The 15,711-nt window shown below is 32.1% G+C and overlaps 2 protein-coding genes across 2 annotated transcripts; both read left to right on the forward strand.

Annotated features, from left to right (window-relative positions):
- The first annotated feature begins 313 nt into the window (after positions 1 to 313).
- LOC125816286 (MADS-box protein SVP-like) lies at positions 314 to 8,196 on the forward strand. The gene is made up of 9 exons (XM_049495873.1): positions 314 to 387; positions 759 to 954; positions 4,275 to 4,362; positions 5,537 to 5,598; positions 6,128 to 6,227; positions 6,827 to 6,868; positions 7,564 to 7,611; positions 7,689 to 7,816; positions 7,919 to 8,196. Exons 2-9 carry the CDS (start codon positions 773 to 775, stop codon positions 7,932 to 7,934), a joined length of 666 nt encoding a protein of 221 aa, XP_049351830.1. The 5' UTR covers positions 314 to 387; positions 759 to 772; the 3' UTR covers positions 7,935 to 8,196.
- An 857-nt stretch (positions 8,197 to 9,053) lies between these two features.
- On the forward strand, positions 9,054 to 14,937 carry LOC125816281 (guanosine nucleotide diphosphate dissociation inhibitor At5g09550). Its single transcript, XM_049495869.1, has 13 exons — positions 9,054 to 9,171; positions 9,818 to 9,880; positions 10,068 to 10,151; positions 10,969 to 11,076; positions 11,179 to 11,351; positions 11,487 to 11,598; positions 12,579 to 12,659; positions 12,742 to 12,804; positions 13,145 to 13,246; positions 13,401 to 13,525; positions 13,824 to 14,034; positions 14,528 to 14,602; positions 14,861 to 14,937. The coding sequence occupies exons 1-13, from the start codon at positions 9,085 to 9,087 to the stop codon at positions 14,912 to 14,914; spliced, it is 1,338 nt and encodes a 445-aa protein (XP_049351826.1). The 5' UTR covers positions 9,054 to 9,084; the 3' UTR covers positions 14,915 to 14,937.
- Positions 14,938 to 15,711: the final 774 nt, after the last annotated feature.

Raw genomic sequence — 15,711 nt, forward strand, 5'->3', positions numbered from 1 at the left:
TTTTATTTTTACTAAAATGATTTATATTCACATAAATATCTATCACTTAAAATATTTTAGATCACAAGTTTCAACTATTGATCTTTCATAAATTCCGTATCACTTTAAACTATGTTTAAATTGAGATGGAGAGAGTTATATATTTGGGAAAAATTGAAAACTTAAATTTAATTGGCTGATTTTTTGATGTTGTTTCTCTCTCCATATATTATTGGTGTAACTATTCCTAGATAATGTGTAGTACAATTACTCCTGTAACCAAAATACCCTAATTACTTTTTCTCTTTCTATTGTAATAAACACAGCTTTTTTTGCTTCTAAAAATCTCTCTTCACTTTTCTTCAGCTCACAACTTCAGATCTCTTCTCCATTTCTTGCAAATTTCAGGTTTCTTTCCCTTAAATCTTTCTTTTATTTTCTATCTCTTTTCTAGGGTTAATTAATAATTAACACACTTTTTTTCTTCTTCTCTATAAATTGTTAAGTAGTTCACAAGTTTCTTAATTTTTTTTTTTAAAAAAAAAAACTCCTTATCCATTAGAAGAGTTACAAACATTCTGAAAAAATTAATAAGATAATATATATATAAAAAAAGATGCTTGTCCTGATTATAGTCAATTTTATCCAGTGTATTTTTATTTTTTATTTTTGTCGAAGATCTATAGTTTTATATGCTAAAGTAATAATGTTTGACTTTAATTTGAATCGGATCGGTGTGAACATGATATTAATTAGTCTTTATCCGTTGAACGATATAGGGTGAAGAAAGAAAATGGTGAGACAAAAAATCCAGATCAAGAAGATAGACAATTTGACAGCAAGACAAGTGACATTTTCAAAGAGAAGAAGAGGGCTTTTTAAGAAAGCTCAAGAGCTTTCAACTCTTTGTGATGCTGATATTGGACTCATTGTTTTCTCTGCTACTGGAAAACTTTTTGAGTATTCAAGCTCCAGGTTTTTTTATTTTATTTTTTTTACTCGAATTTAATTTCTTATTTAGTTGATCGAATCAATCCAATCAATCGTGGTTACCATACATTTTTTGGTCTAATTTCAAGGACTAGTAGTAATTATTCATAAAATTATAACAAAACAAATGAATAACTACTTACAAACCAATTTGTAGTACATATGATTATGGTCTAGTTTCTTTTTATTGGTTACTTGTTTGTTTCACTAATTAATGAAAAGTTTTTTATATTTAATTTGGGAGTTATAAAAAGCCCATGACTTGTGTGTCAGAAAAATCTCTTACTTTTCTTGTCTGCCAGATTTTTGGAGAGTTCCAAATGTTTTGGGGAAAAAAAAGCTAGTAAGATTGATAATGCCATATTTGGTGTGTTTGATATTACTATAAAAGAATTTCTCATAAAATGTATGTTTTAAAAGAATTTGTTTATAAACTATTTAAAAGAAAATAATGCTTGGATTTAATGTCATTTTTACCGTACGAGATCTTTAAGAGCTTTAATTTGTACTTGAATCTTATTTAAAATACGTCTGCATAAATTAACACATATAATCATAGGTTGAATTTTCATGACTTCTTAATTTAATAAGATATATGTCATAAGTACAGCAAAAGCAGCATAATATTGTTGTGATTAATGTATGACATAATCTTAAAATTTTCTCTTAGGTTATCAGTGTACGAACGGTGATAAGTTTTTAACTAGTGTCATTGTATGTAGAGGATTCAAATGTCGACAATATTATGTGTTTGGTACGAAGGACAATATTTTTTATGGAAAATGTATTCTTGAAAAATAAATTATTTTTTTTCACTTATTTCTAGTTTGCCGAGTAAGCAACAGAATGTTATCTCAAAAGCATTTATAAATAATTTAGCAAAACCCCTATAGGGGTGAGGAGTGGGGCCTCGAGGATGTCGGGGGTAGGATGGTGAAGGGATAGGGGTTGGGGCTTTGGGTGAGTGAGGAGGATATACAATAAACATATAATGTTATTTATAAAATTTATTTTCTCTACTTCCACGTAAGAAAATCATTTTCCTTATTTTTAAGGAACTTTATTATAGAAAATGTTTTCCAAAATTTTTGTTCATAACATACTAGAAAATATTTTCTTCCATACCAATCACTTAATTTCAATTTCAAAAGGATGTTTAGTTTGTACAGGCATCTTGTGTTGATCAAAACTGATTTCCTCTCTTGGATTTGCTTGTTTTACTACAATTTTCTTAGCGGGTAGTTTATGTTTAGTCCTTTTGGATCGCCTCATTTGGAATGATGGCACTTCGTAACGACTTAGCTTGTCTGTAAAAGTAGTGATCTTATGTTATGTCTGCCCTCGGACTTACCACAATCTTTACTAAGCAGTTCAAATTGATTGAATCTTTATCAATTTAATTGGAATAAAATTATTGATACATAGCATAGACCAAGTGAACTCATACTTAAAATCTTTACTGAGCTATATGCTTGTAACCATATAAGCAAAATAAACGTATTTCTTAGCTTAATATTCGAAAACAATAGTATTAGCTCAAAGATGTTAATTAATGACAATATATGTGACTCCTTTAGGTAATAAGAAGCTTAAAAAATGAAGCTCATTTTTAATTACCTCCTTCATATTTGACTTATTGAGCATTTTCTTCCGTTTCCCCAGTTTTAGTGACTCATAATTAATATGTTGAACACCAAAAAGATCCATGATGTGCAAACTAATATATAAATTCAAATAAATGTAATATAAGAAAGGAAGACATAAATCTTAACCTCCGCAACAAGATGAAGAATGATGTGATGAATTGGTACATTTTACATATACTGAGCAAAGAATAGACAAAAGTACATATATTCTATTTCAAGAATCCCTTGACGTGCGTCCACTAAAGCTGAAATTCGATTTTGGTGCTGCACAACTGAAAACTGGTTATGAAGCCTCATTTGCTGTCTGGGAATAAGTTTCACTGTATGTCCAGAGATATTTATACCTCCAAATAGTCTTCTCTTACCCATATTTTGCTACTGATCTTCTTGCGTTAAAATAGGAAAATGTAAAATGCCAAAGATAAAAATGGATATATATTCTAACCATTTGATAAATATTGGCTCATAACACACATTTTCACCTTAATTCCATGGTGGTGGGATGTTTGACATTGAACCCTACCTCTTCTCAATACTTCTTCGACCTAGCTCTCTTCATTTTCACTATATATAGCTAACATCTCACACCTCCTCACTGAGACATTTATGCATCTCCGATCCTTTTCATATGCATGTCTAAACCATCTCAGTCTTAACTCTTTCATCATAGAGTCACTCTCATCTTGTTTCAGATATCTTTGTTTCTAATCCTATCTCTCCTATTATATCCACACTCTATCTCAATCATTTTCATTTTTGTGACTTTCAATTTTTGAATGTGAAAGTTCTTGCCAATTAATTGTCCTTCCATACAACATAGCTAGTTTGACCACCACTTTAAGACTCTTTAGAAATTTATCATTGATCTGTTAAGCTAATGTGCAAAAGATGATTGGAGTATTGTACTAGATAACTAAATTGACTAAAAGAGTAAATGAAAAAAAACTTTTAAATATAGATATCTAGGGAGATGATTTGACATGCTTCAAAGGAGTAATTTTTTTCATTTTTTTTAAAAAAAATATTTTTTCAATAGTTGTCTATTTATATTCTCTCTATCCCATGTCATTATTCGGCTTACACAACAACTTATAAAAGTGAAATATTCTCCAACAGAAGGAAGGAGTGTGAGAGTAGAGTTGAAAATAATATCGAAAAATTCTGAAGAGGATAACCGTGTAATAATTTTTAAACTATTAAGCTCGTTTGATATGAGGGACGATAAAAATTTAGTACATCTTATTTCTTGTTTGGTTATTAATTTTCAAATAAGTTATGTCAAGATCAATAATTAGTACCCATATAAGTTAATTATAATAAGAAGGTGGAAAATAATAGTGCTGAAATTAATTAATATATATAATTAGGTCATCTAACACTAATTGCACTTTAGAAAATATATTACACAACCTGCTATAAACAGTTAATTAACTACACGAATGGAATACAAACTTTTCAGGATCAAGAAAACCAAACATGCCTATATTCATTTTTTATGTAATTATTTAAATTTTGGTTAGGGAAACTAGTAGCAGTCTCACCTGTACAAAGTTTGGAATGACGAACACAATTATATAAGTTCTTGCACATCATTGATCAATGGAGGCTGAGTGTTGTTTATGTTCAAGCTTGTTTCATTATTTATGTATCCTTGCGCAGTATGATGCAACTGATTGAGAAGCACAAGATGCAGTCAGAAAGGGATAGTATGGATAATCCAGAACAGCTGCATTCTTCTAACCTTCTGGTAAATAATATATTCTTCTCTCTAAGGTCATCATAAATTTAATGGCAATGATATTATATTATGAACAGTTAATATGTGATCATGAAGTGTATAAACTTCTTTTTTTATAAAAAAATTGAAGGTACGGAAAGGGGATTACAAGGTGGGGAATTGAACCCTCACTAGCAAGATCGAAGTTTAGATAGCCATCCAACTAAGCTTCTAAGATTCCCCTCAAGTGTTTAAATTATTTGGCCTAACTTTTCAAAATTTGTTTATTTTGAAAAGCGTTGGTTTGCAACAAATTTTAATTAAAGCAACAAAAAATAAATTACAATCACAATAAAATATGAAGAAACGTGAATTTTATTGATGAACATAGAGGGTACAATTCTGTTGATCCCTTGATTCTTCTCTCATAAGATATTTATCCATAATTCGAGGGCCGTTTGTGGCGTATTTCTCGACCTAGGATGATTTGGACTTGATCTACATAATTTGAGGGCTGTTGGTGGCGTATTTGTCAAACTAGGATGATTTGGACTTGATATTCAAATATTCGAGGGCTGTTAGTGGCGTATTTCTCGAACTAGGATGATTTGGACTTGATATTCAAATATTTGAGGGCTGTTAGTGGCGTAGATGATTTGGATTTGATCTCTTTATTATTATTCCATGAGTTTGTGGAATATTTGAGATATTCGAGATCTCTTTATGGAATTTTCGAGATGTCTTTTCAAGGGAATAGAGTACCTTTTATATAGGCATGAATTAGTGTTTAGGGTTGAGTAGCCTCCAAGAATCCTAGTTAGAATTGAACATACCTTGTAGAGTTGCAACTTAAATTGAACACGTCTTGTAGAGTTCCCCAAAATTACAATGTCTACGGCTCTACGCCTTTTTTTTTCTCCATAAGTTAGGAAAATTTATGTATGGCTAATATTAGAATAGTAGTCTGTGCTCGTCTAATAATGTTTCAAAAGTGCTTCCGGAAAAAAACTACTTTTTTTAGTTTATGAAACACAACTCCGACTACAACTAAAATTAGTTATTTTTCCTTAAAAGCTTAATCACACATCTCAACTTTTCGAGAAAAACATTATTTTTTACTTTTTTAAAAATTTGCTCAAACAGATTCTAATCATTTCAATTTCCATCTAACTTAGTAAACACAAGCAAATATTTCATTTTCCAGAGCGAGAAGAAAACCCATGCAATGCTAAGCAGGGACTTTGTGGAGAAGAATCGGGAGTTAAGGTAATTGTTGGTTTTATTTTGAGTATGATTCATAATTTAATGTGCCTATTATTGTAAAGTCTGTAATTAAAGATGTATCCAATTTTTTGCTGGACAAATTAGAGATGCATTTTTAATATTTGTTAAATACTCCCTTCATCCATCTTTATTTGTCTACTATACTATTTTGAGATGTCCAACAATACTTGTTCAGTTTATAAAACCAATAAATAGTTTACCAAGTTGTGTCTATTTTACCTTTGCTATTAAGTACTATATTCATTTTTCAATATATAGATGACTTATATTTAGTAAGGATGATGGTAAAATTACCTCTATCATTCACTGCTTCTTAATCTCTATGTGAAGTCAATAATGAGCAACTATTGTTGGACAGATTGACATTATACATATTGTTTATGTTCTACAATTAGAGATATCGTTCATTGTTAATTGTTGCATCTCATTATATATATCTTGGTGCTGCAAAAGTTTGCCTGATTGTAGTAATTAATACTATCAAATTGCAAATTATATGACATTATGCTAGGCAACTACATGGAGAAGAACTGCAAGGACTTGGCTTGGATGATTTAATGAAATTGGAGAAATTAGTCGAGGGAGGAATAAGTCGTGTCCTCAAAATTAAGGTCCATTTTACTTAATTCCCTTTCTCCTTAGAAGTATTATTTGATACTTGTGTAGTCTGTCTCTGATTCTTCAATGTGTATCAGTACTATATATTTTTTCATCTGTTTTGTATCTTGCTGTCATATTTTCTTGTAATCATGCTTCAAAAATATTTCTTTTGAGCTGAGAGTCTATATGGCAAACAATCTCTCTACCCCCACAAAGATAAAAGTAAGGTTTGCATACATTTTACTCTTTCCAAACTTCACTAATGAGTTTACACTGGTTATATTGTTGTTGTCTACTTAATTTCCCTCCTCTTTTGCATTTATTTGATTGATAATTCCTCGTTTCATATTAGTTGATCACCTTACTAAACCAAGAAAACATTAATTAATTTTTTTTATACTATCCTTGCAATTCATTCTTTTTTAAAGTGTTCATATTTGGGTATAAAATTCTCAAGAAGTTTTTTAAAGGATGAATTAGTAAAATTACCTTCTTATTTATAATTTCTTAAGCATTATGCAAAATGGAAAGTGATCAACTAATATGGGACGAAGGGAGTATATAATTGTTCCTACAACATACATTGATTCCATTAACTTGCGTCTTTCAGGGTGACAAGTTTATGAAAGAGATCAGTTCCCTCAAGAAAAAGGTAAGTCATACATTAACTGATTGAATGTTGATTTCTCTAGCTACTTTGTCAATAGAACTTTTTTTTTTCTTAATTAGGAAATACTATTTGATTCCATCAGAAATTTAATTTGACTGGAATTCGAGTATGGTTTTTGGAAAACAAGTATAGGGAAAAATATGTCGAGATTATGAGAAAATATGGAGAAATAAATTCTTGAAAACTTTTGGGACAATGCACAAGTATCCCTAAATTGTGATCGAAATCTTAGCAACACACCTAAATTTAACTAGGCTCAAATTACCTCTGGAACTCATTTTTTTTGGATTTTCGTGTTTGTACTAACGTGACACCTTCAACTAAGTAAGTTGGTTGTATTTGTACAAAACGTGTCTGCTACATGTGTAAATATTTCAACCTGATTGTGTTTGTACGACTTATGTCTTTCAAGAACGTGTGTTACAATTTTAATCTGTTTATTCTTACCCTTCACAAATAGTGTCATATTTTTTCTTGCCATTAACTGCTTCAACACGGGTAAGTGATGTTTGTGTCTAGATTCATAGAGAGAAAAACAAAGTAAAATATACCCTTCAATTTTTGTCTTAGGTTTTAAAGTGATTTAAAAATAATTTTCAAATAATTTTGATCAACGATGGATCTAAACAGTAGAAAAGGGTATATATAATAATATTTCATGCCACCTTAATATGCAGGAAGCTCAACTCCAGGAAGAGAATTCACAGTTGAAACAGCAATCACAAGTAAATTATTCTGCAATTAATTAATTGCATAATTTTTCTAATTAATTACTCCCTAAATCACATTAATTCATGAGCAGGCAAGATTGAATGAAGAAGGGCAAAATGTAATTGAACAAGGACATTCAGCAGACTCCATCACCAACAATCGCAGCTTAGTCAATAGTCATCAGGACTACAATGACTCTGATACAAGCCTCAAGTTATGGTACGTACCTAAAAAGTAGTCAAATCCTAAACCCCGAACCCTAAATCCTGAAACTGAGAACATACGTTATTTATACACATTTAATTTGCTATATCTTTGCAGCTTGGCTTTTCCTTAATGAGCTCGATCAACATGAAAATGGGTGATATATAGTTACTGAAACAAGGGCGAGTAATTTTCTATTTATATTATGCATCATAATTTAGTGAAATGTATAAAATTGATTAGATTGGTTGACCATCGAGTTTCTCGAGAACCGAGGGGTCAACGGTCTAATCAGAGGGTCATGTGATATTTAGCTTGGTGCTATGTATCAGATCTATTTAAAGAATCAACATAAATATATTACGTAGTAATTTTTTAGCAGTAATTTCTTTGATTATTCAAGAAGCACCAAAATTTATCGAATGTTGAATTAGAATTCATATCGAACCACTGGAAAATTGAAGTATTTCATTAAACCTTAATGCACAACTATAACCAGCTATTTTTGAAGTGTAGCTACATAGTTAATTAGTCAGATCGTCAACTAATGATAGTTTACTCCAATTTTTTTTTTTTTTTAATAACTCATAAATTATTCAATTATTGTTATTTCATTTAAAAAGTAAATTTTTTTATATTACTTTAAAATTAACCCACAAAGTCACTTAACCATTTTAGGCTATTGATCCATTTAGTTGGAATTTTTATTATGTCACAAACTCACAATGCCCATATGACACTATTTTGTATTAATTTATTTTTTTCAAAAAGAGCTAAATGGTTTTAAAAAAATACATCTAATATATCTTATTTTTTCAAGTTTTATATTTAAATTATCAGGTAGTTATTTGAGTTTTTTTTATATGAACTATCATTAATTATTTATCAAGACACGTCAACTATTATTCCCTTATTCTAGTTAAAAAAAAAAGAACAATTGATGGTTGAGACATATAGTAATTTATAACTTATAATTATAAATATTTTCTTGGTACAACCATCTAGCCTCTAGGCATACCATGATATGGTCATTACCAAATTAAATACTCAGTAAATAATTTTTTCTTTTTGAAATTGGTATGACATCATAAGAAAAAAAGAGTAGAAGTTGAAATTCAGTTAGAGGAAGACGCTGGCTATCCTTAAAAATTCTGCTATAGACCCATTCACACCACCCGAAAGCGTGACAGGCTCTCCCTCCTTTAACTCTCCCGCCCTCTTTGCTATATTTCCATTTATTTCATTCAAACCGCTCGTCAAAATATACACACTAATTATCAAATATGGATGAAGAATACGATGTTATTGTTCTCGGCACCGGCCTCAAAGAATGCATTCTCAGCGGCCTTCTCTCCGTCGACGGCCTCAAAGTACCTTTTTTTTTTCATTTCCTTTTGAATCACTAACGTATAATTAGCAATCAATATACTAATTCTTAGTTTGCGATGTTGAAACTTGTTCCCGTTTGTTTGGCCATAGATTTTGAAGTTTAAACTTGAAATTTGAAAATTTGAGTTACTGGGGTTGTGGTTTTTTGGAATTTGAAGGTATGTTTGGACTGTTACTTGGAAATTTGCGGGTGGAAGTCCCAAAAACTCAAACACTTTCTTTGAGCCAACAAATGTTTAAATTTTCAAAATTTGATCCAAAATCTATGGCCAAACTCTAGCTAGGTGTTAATGTTTGAGCAAAGTTTACTAGGTTCGACCAGACTCGTAGCTGGACTTCTAAGAAGAGCAGAACTATTCATGATTTAAAAAAAAAAAAGAAGAGAAAGTGAATCCTTTTTCTCAGAGGATCTATTTCCCCTTCCTGTTTTAACATTGGCAACTCTGGTAACTGGATTTGGTCGACAATTTGTGATGTCTACCAGAGTTTAGATCATCAATCGAACTATTTATAAGTAAATAGTCTACTTATGGTTGTCCCAACTTTACATGTATTATAGTTCAGATCCTCATACATCTTCATGTGGTTTCTAAAATTGATCACTATCTAACCTCTAAATGTCTTCAGGTACTACACATGGATAAAAACGACTATTATGGAGGAGAGTCAAGCTCACTTAATTTAATTCAGGTAACCTATTTAGTATTTACTACTGGTGTGGAACTTAAATATGCACAAACAACTTTGAAAAGCTCATCACTCTTCAGTCTCGATCCTGTGAGAGAGGACTGGAAAATGAGGCGTAAATGGAAGTGTGGCATAAGTTAGTGCTAGTTTACTTGGAGCTAATCTCAGCATATCATGTGTTTTTGTGTAGCTTTGGAAACGATTTAGGGGAAATGACCAGCCACCAGAAGAGTTAGGTACGAGCAAGGAATACAATGTTGACATGATTCCAAAGGTGAATAATTCTTACTAATTTTGATTATTTATCTTTCCATTACCTAAATTTTCCAGTTTACTACTCACTCAATTTCTTGACTTTTGATTCTTGTTTCTTCCCTTTTTCCGAGGCAGATTTAAGCCGGTATCGAATGAATTAAACTTATTCACATAACTGTAGGTTCTGCTCGATAATCACCATTTACACAAGCAGCTTAAGCTAATGTGCCTGCAAATAGTAAAAGTCTTATATCTGTTCATAGAAGAGCATGGGCTCTAAAATTACAGCCAGTTCAAAGAAATTTCGGCTTTAAGATGAGACAAAAGCAATTAATGAAACAACTGACAACCATCTCATTTAGACCAGGTGATAGGAATGAGTTAGGTTACTGCAGGGCTTCCACCAAAGAGAGACAACTTATGACATGCTTAGATATCTAAGGAGTATATCGACTCATTCCATCTGATCATACAATTATGAAGGTTGCCAATATTGGAGAAGTTATAATGTGTAAAAAATTATCTAAATAGGCATGTAGATTCAACAACATGCACGATAATTTAAAAGAATTAAAATCAGATGCACTGGTGCAATTAGAGAGCAGGCTCTTCTTTAGGTAACATTCATAAAATATCTTAACTTCCTGTTGATGTAAGATTACTTCATCAAAGGGCCAGAAAATATAAAAGGAAAGATATTGGGATTGAAAGAGTTCTGTTGTTATCATGACAATTTCCAAACTGTATTAGGTTGAGTTGATTATTGACCTTTATTATTAGATATGTATGAAATGCTTTACAAGTATGTAATTATTTCTTTTCCTGATGTCCTGTAGTTTGCAATGGCAAATGGAACTCTGGTCCGTGTGCTTATCCACACCGATGTTACCAAGTACTTGAACTTCAAGGCTGTAGATGGTAGTTTTGTGTACAATAAAGGGAAGGTATGTTTGTTAAAGGACTATGAGGTGTACCTTCTGTTCTATTTTTATTTTTTTTGGGTAGAAAATTCTCACTTAAATTTTTTGTGAAACTGATATCATTAGATCTACAAAGTTCCAGCAACAGATGTCGAAGCTCTGAAATCCCCGTTGATGGGGCTCTTTGAAAAGCGCCGAGCTCGGAAGTTTTTTCTTTATGTTCAAGATTTTGAAGAGACTGATCCGAAAACTCATGAAGGGATGGATTTGAACAAAATCACTGCAAAAGAATTCATTGCGTAATTTTTCTTTCCATGTGTGCTTTTATAGTCTTGCTTGAACATATTGGTGAAGGCTGCATCCATAATGAATTATAGTTAGACAGTTTCTTCCACTACTTGGTAAGTTGTTCTTGGTAACTGTTGTTTATGCAGGAAATATGAACTTGAAGATGATACCATTGACTTTATTGGACATGCCTTGGCACTCTGTACAGATGATAACTATTTGGCCCAACCAGCTATGGATTTCATAAAGAGAGTAAAGGTGAGTTTAACTTTATCAATTTAGTATTGCCAAAAGTATATAATTGTTTAATAAAGATATCATCACTAACGTAGTTTACTCACATTGACATGATAGTGTAAAATTTTGGTTTGTCATTGCTGATGAGCTAGGTGTAACTTATTCTAGTTACTAAAGCTGATTGAAAGCTTGTATAGGCATCCGTTATTCCATGACCATGAGGAAGAAAAGAAGAATTTTAGGAAGTTACAAATTTTCCATGTTATATATATAGGGAGTGTAGGGCCTCATACGAATTTTATTCATGTGATCAGAGAAAATCCGCATGCTTTAAGTATTTATATACCACTGTCTTTTATGTCCACCACCAACTCTCTTCGCTTATTAGACTCTGGGTTAGCTATTAATTGTATACCTCCTGTGTCTGTAGATGTAATGTCATATTACTAGATGAAGTAAATCTTTTACATTTTCAGATAGCTGGAAGGAATCAATATGGTCTTGCCTACTGATACTGTAAATCAGAAAATGCAGCTTTTTACTTTTATTATTTATTTATGATTAGATTTGATTTCAATGTCAAGACATCAGCCTTATTTATTCTCGTTTGTGTTTCTACTTTCTTGGCATGGATTGAAGACCTTTAAATCTAATTTAATAGTGTTAAGCAAAATAGAGTGTTGATATAATCCTATGATCTAAGATGTGTCCTACAGTATGATTAATTCATGAGTTGTCAACTGATACTTTCATGGTAGGTCTTCAATTAACGAATTATCACAATCAAGATTATAATTGAAATGCCAAATGCATGTGCTGTGTGATGTTAACTCCTATTCCTTTCATATGAATAGAACTATTTTTCGTAACTCATAAGAAACCAAATTCTTCGAATACATAAGCTAAGATATGCTTTCTTCTTTTTGAAACTTATTTGTTACTATCAGAATTCTCTGTTTAAAGGATTACTTAATGACTACTTTGTCTCTTGGTTTTTTAAGCTTTATGCAGAGTCTTTAGCACGCTTTCAAGCAGGATCCCCCTATATTTATCCATTGTACGGACTGGGTGAATTACCGCAGGTTTGTTTCCTTGGGTATTTTGTTTCAATCGTGTTTGGGTAATTTTTTTTTCCTGTTATTTGATTGGTTTACATGCTGTCAGGCGTTTGCACGTCTGAGTGCAGTTTATGGTGGAACTTACATGCTTAACAAGCCACAGTGTAAGGTAATCATCCGAACCATCTCTAGCTCATTTCGATGCTTAACGATCCCCATATAAGGTAAAGTTTTCCAAATGTTTTGGCATCCAGTATGTGTCTCACTAATCTTTCTAATCTGACATCTAGGCCTCTTCTTGACCAATGGAAAAAGAAATTCTAAATGTAATCTGGATCAGATATCCTCATGTTGTACATTTAAGCATGCCATATTAGTTTACAAAGAATACTGAGACGATAATGCACTGAGCTGGCTGCTCTACTTAAAATGCTGAAGAATTCCACATGGCTTACATACACATTGAATTAAATTGAAGTTTATGTGAACACTCAGTTTCCGTATTGCAGGTGGAGTTTGATGAAGGTGGAAAAGTTGTTGGTGTGACTTCTGAAGGAGAAACTGCCAAATGCAAGAAAGTTGTTTGTGATCCCTCATATTTACCTGATAAGGTACTATTGGCAAATTGCGAATAACTAATATGTCCAGGCTTTCTGCATCGTTGACTCATGTCTTTGAAATTTGTTTAATCATCTGCCTAGCTGAAAAAAGGATCAGATTAACAATTTCTACTGACAAATGATTTAATACCAATACATAATGCAGGTCCAGAAGGTTGGAAAAGTTGCCCGTGCAATTTGTATAATGAGCCATCCCATCCCTAACACCAATGATTCTCATTCAGCCCAGGTCATTCTACCACAGAAGCAACTTGGTCGCAAATCAGACATGTATGTTTAGGATTCCAGATAGTCTACTGAATTATCATATCCTAACCATAAAGGGATATCTCTGACGGTGCAAGCTTTCTGCTTCTAAAAATAAGATTATAAAACATACAAATTTGACCTTACTTTTATATGTCAATGACTAGTAATTGAAGTCCTCTTTTCTCCAAACAATTGTTGAGAAGTGACTGTCACTATTTATTTAGTCCTAGACTCCAGTACATGCTCACTAAACCTGCTGTGCTGTTTGGAGAAACTTGAAAGATTATTCAGAGTGACTTATTCAACATGGTGGTTACAGGTACCTGTTCTGTTGCTCCTACTCCCACAATGTCGCTCCAAAAGGGAAATATATTGCCTTTGTCTCAACAGAAGCTGAAACCGATGACCCCGAGAGCGAACTGAAGCCTGGCGTAGACATACTTGGGGCTGTCGATGAGATATTTTATGAAACTTATGACAGATTCGTACCTTCACATGATTCTGCTGCTGATAATTGTTTCATATCTAAAGTAAGTTCCAATTAACTGGTAGTGTCTACTCTATTTCTACAACTATTTCATCTCAAATATATCACAAAAGAGATATGACTGTGTTACTACTTGTTAATTAGAAGACATTTTATGCTTATGTTCCCAAAATTCTGTAGAAGAATCACTGAAAACAGATAGGGCACTTTGATTTTACTTCTTTGACATGCTGAACCTTGCCCCACATTATGTGAAATTACTGCTACTCAAGGGAACCGTTCTTCATAATCTAGTAATGCCACTAAGGCAGGAAAATAATATAACAGTAATGTCTTACAAGATTAGCATGCCTTCTCTTGCATACATAGGCTAACATATGCATAGTCCTTACGACATAAATCAAACTTCTAAAAGTTCAAAAACTCTATGGTAGACTTCTTTCCTGCCACTCCAATGTTTCTCTTATACATCGGTCAGCAGTTCTTGTCAAAATTTGTTATTTGATCTAATAATCCTGTTTTATCCTTCCTTGTAGAGCTATGATTCAACAACACACTTTGAGTCCACGGTGATGGATGTGCTAGACATGTACAGCAAGATAACGGGAAAGGTAAGATTCCAGTTGGAATTTAGTTATCTGGTGACTTGTCATTTGACAATGTGCAGCAGTTTCATAATATATACTATATCAACAACTCTGCCAAGCATACTACTGTTTGAATATAGAAGCTACCTAGCACAAAGTTACTGATGAAAAAAGGGGGTTTTAATTAAGCTTATTATCCTCTAATGATTGACAAATATATCTTTTCTTTCGACCTCGTGTGAATGATTCTGAGTGTAATGACAAATATATCTTTTTATTTAGGTGATTGACTTGTCAGTGGACCTGAGTGCTGCAAGTGCTACTGCTGAAGAATAAGCTTATTGTATCCACTTCATATGTATGCTGCAAAATAAGTCAGTAGAAGCCAATTTTGTATTGAAGAATATTTTCAGTTATTAACTCCCTAGCTAGTTGGTTCCTAAAATGGACCTTGTTGGAAGCAAGAACTTGCTTTATGTGTATTTTTCTTGTCCCTTATAGTTCTCTAATGATACTTTTGGAAAGGCTTAGGAATAGTTTATATAAATCCTTTCCATTATTAGTTCATATTGCTATGTACTGATTTCATATTTTATCTTGTAAGGATTTCATAATTTTTATTTTGTCAAAAGGATGATGATGGAACTAGCTAAAATTCAATTTCACATAATGTTGCCCTATGCATGCCTGCAAATAAGTACACACTAGCCCCTCCTTCTCTGTCACCTCCAACTTAAATATAAGTTGAGTTTTGGTAGGGGAGGCGAGCAGTCGGGCACGAATAAACACTTTTAACTTCGCCGAAATTTTTGCCAAATAGGCCAATAATGTTTGCCCTATTAAATATAAGTTGAGTTTTGTTAAATATTGATTATGTAAATATTTGAAGTTCATGAGTTTTCTTATAAGGAAAAAGAGGGATAAAATAAACCCTTGCGGAGGGCTCACCAAAGTTTGAACCAACAAACTACTTCTATCTTAGGGTGTGATTAGAAATTCCTTTTTAATATAAATATAAAATTTAAATAAAATCTATGCCCCATACTTTAAATCCGCCTCTAAACTATATTTTTAATGCCGTTAGGGTCGTTTCGTACAAAAATTAATAATGCATTGATTAGTAATGCAGGGAT

This window comes from Solanum verrucosum, unplaced genomic scaffold, assembly GCF_900185275.1.
Source record: "Solanum verrucosum unplaced genomic scaffold, falcon-dt-bn FXZP01000261.1, whole genome shotgun sequence".
Lineage (NCBI taxonomy): Eukaryota > Viridiplantae > Streptophyta > Magnoliopsida > Solanales > Solanaceae > Solanum > Solanum verrucosum.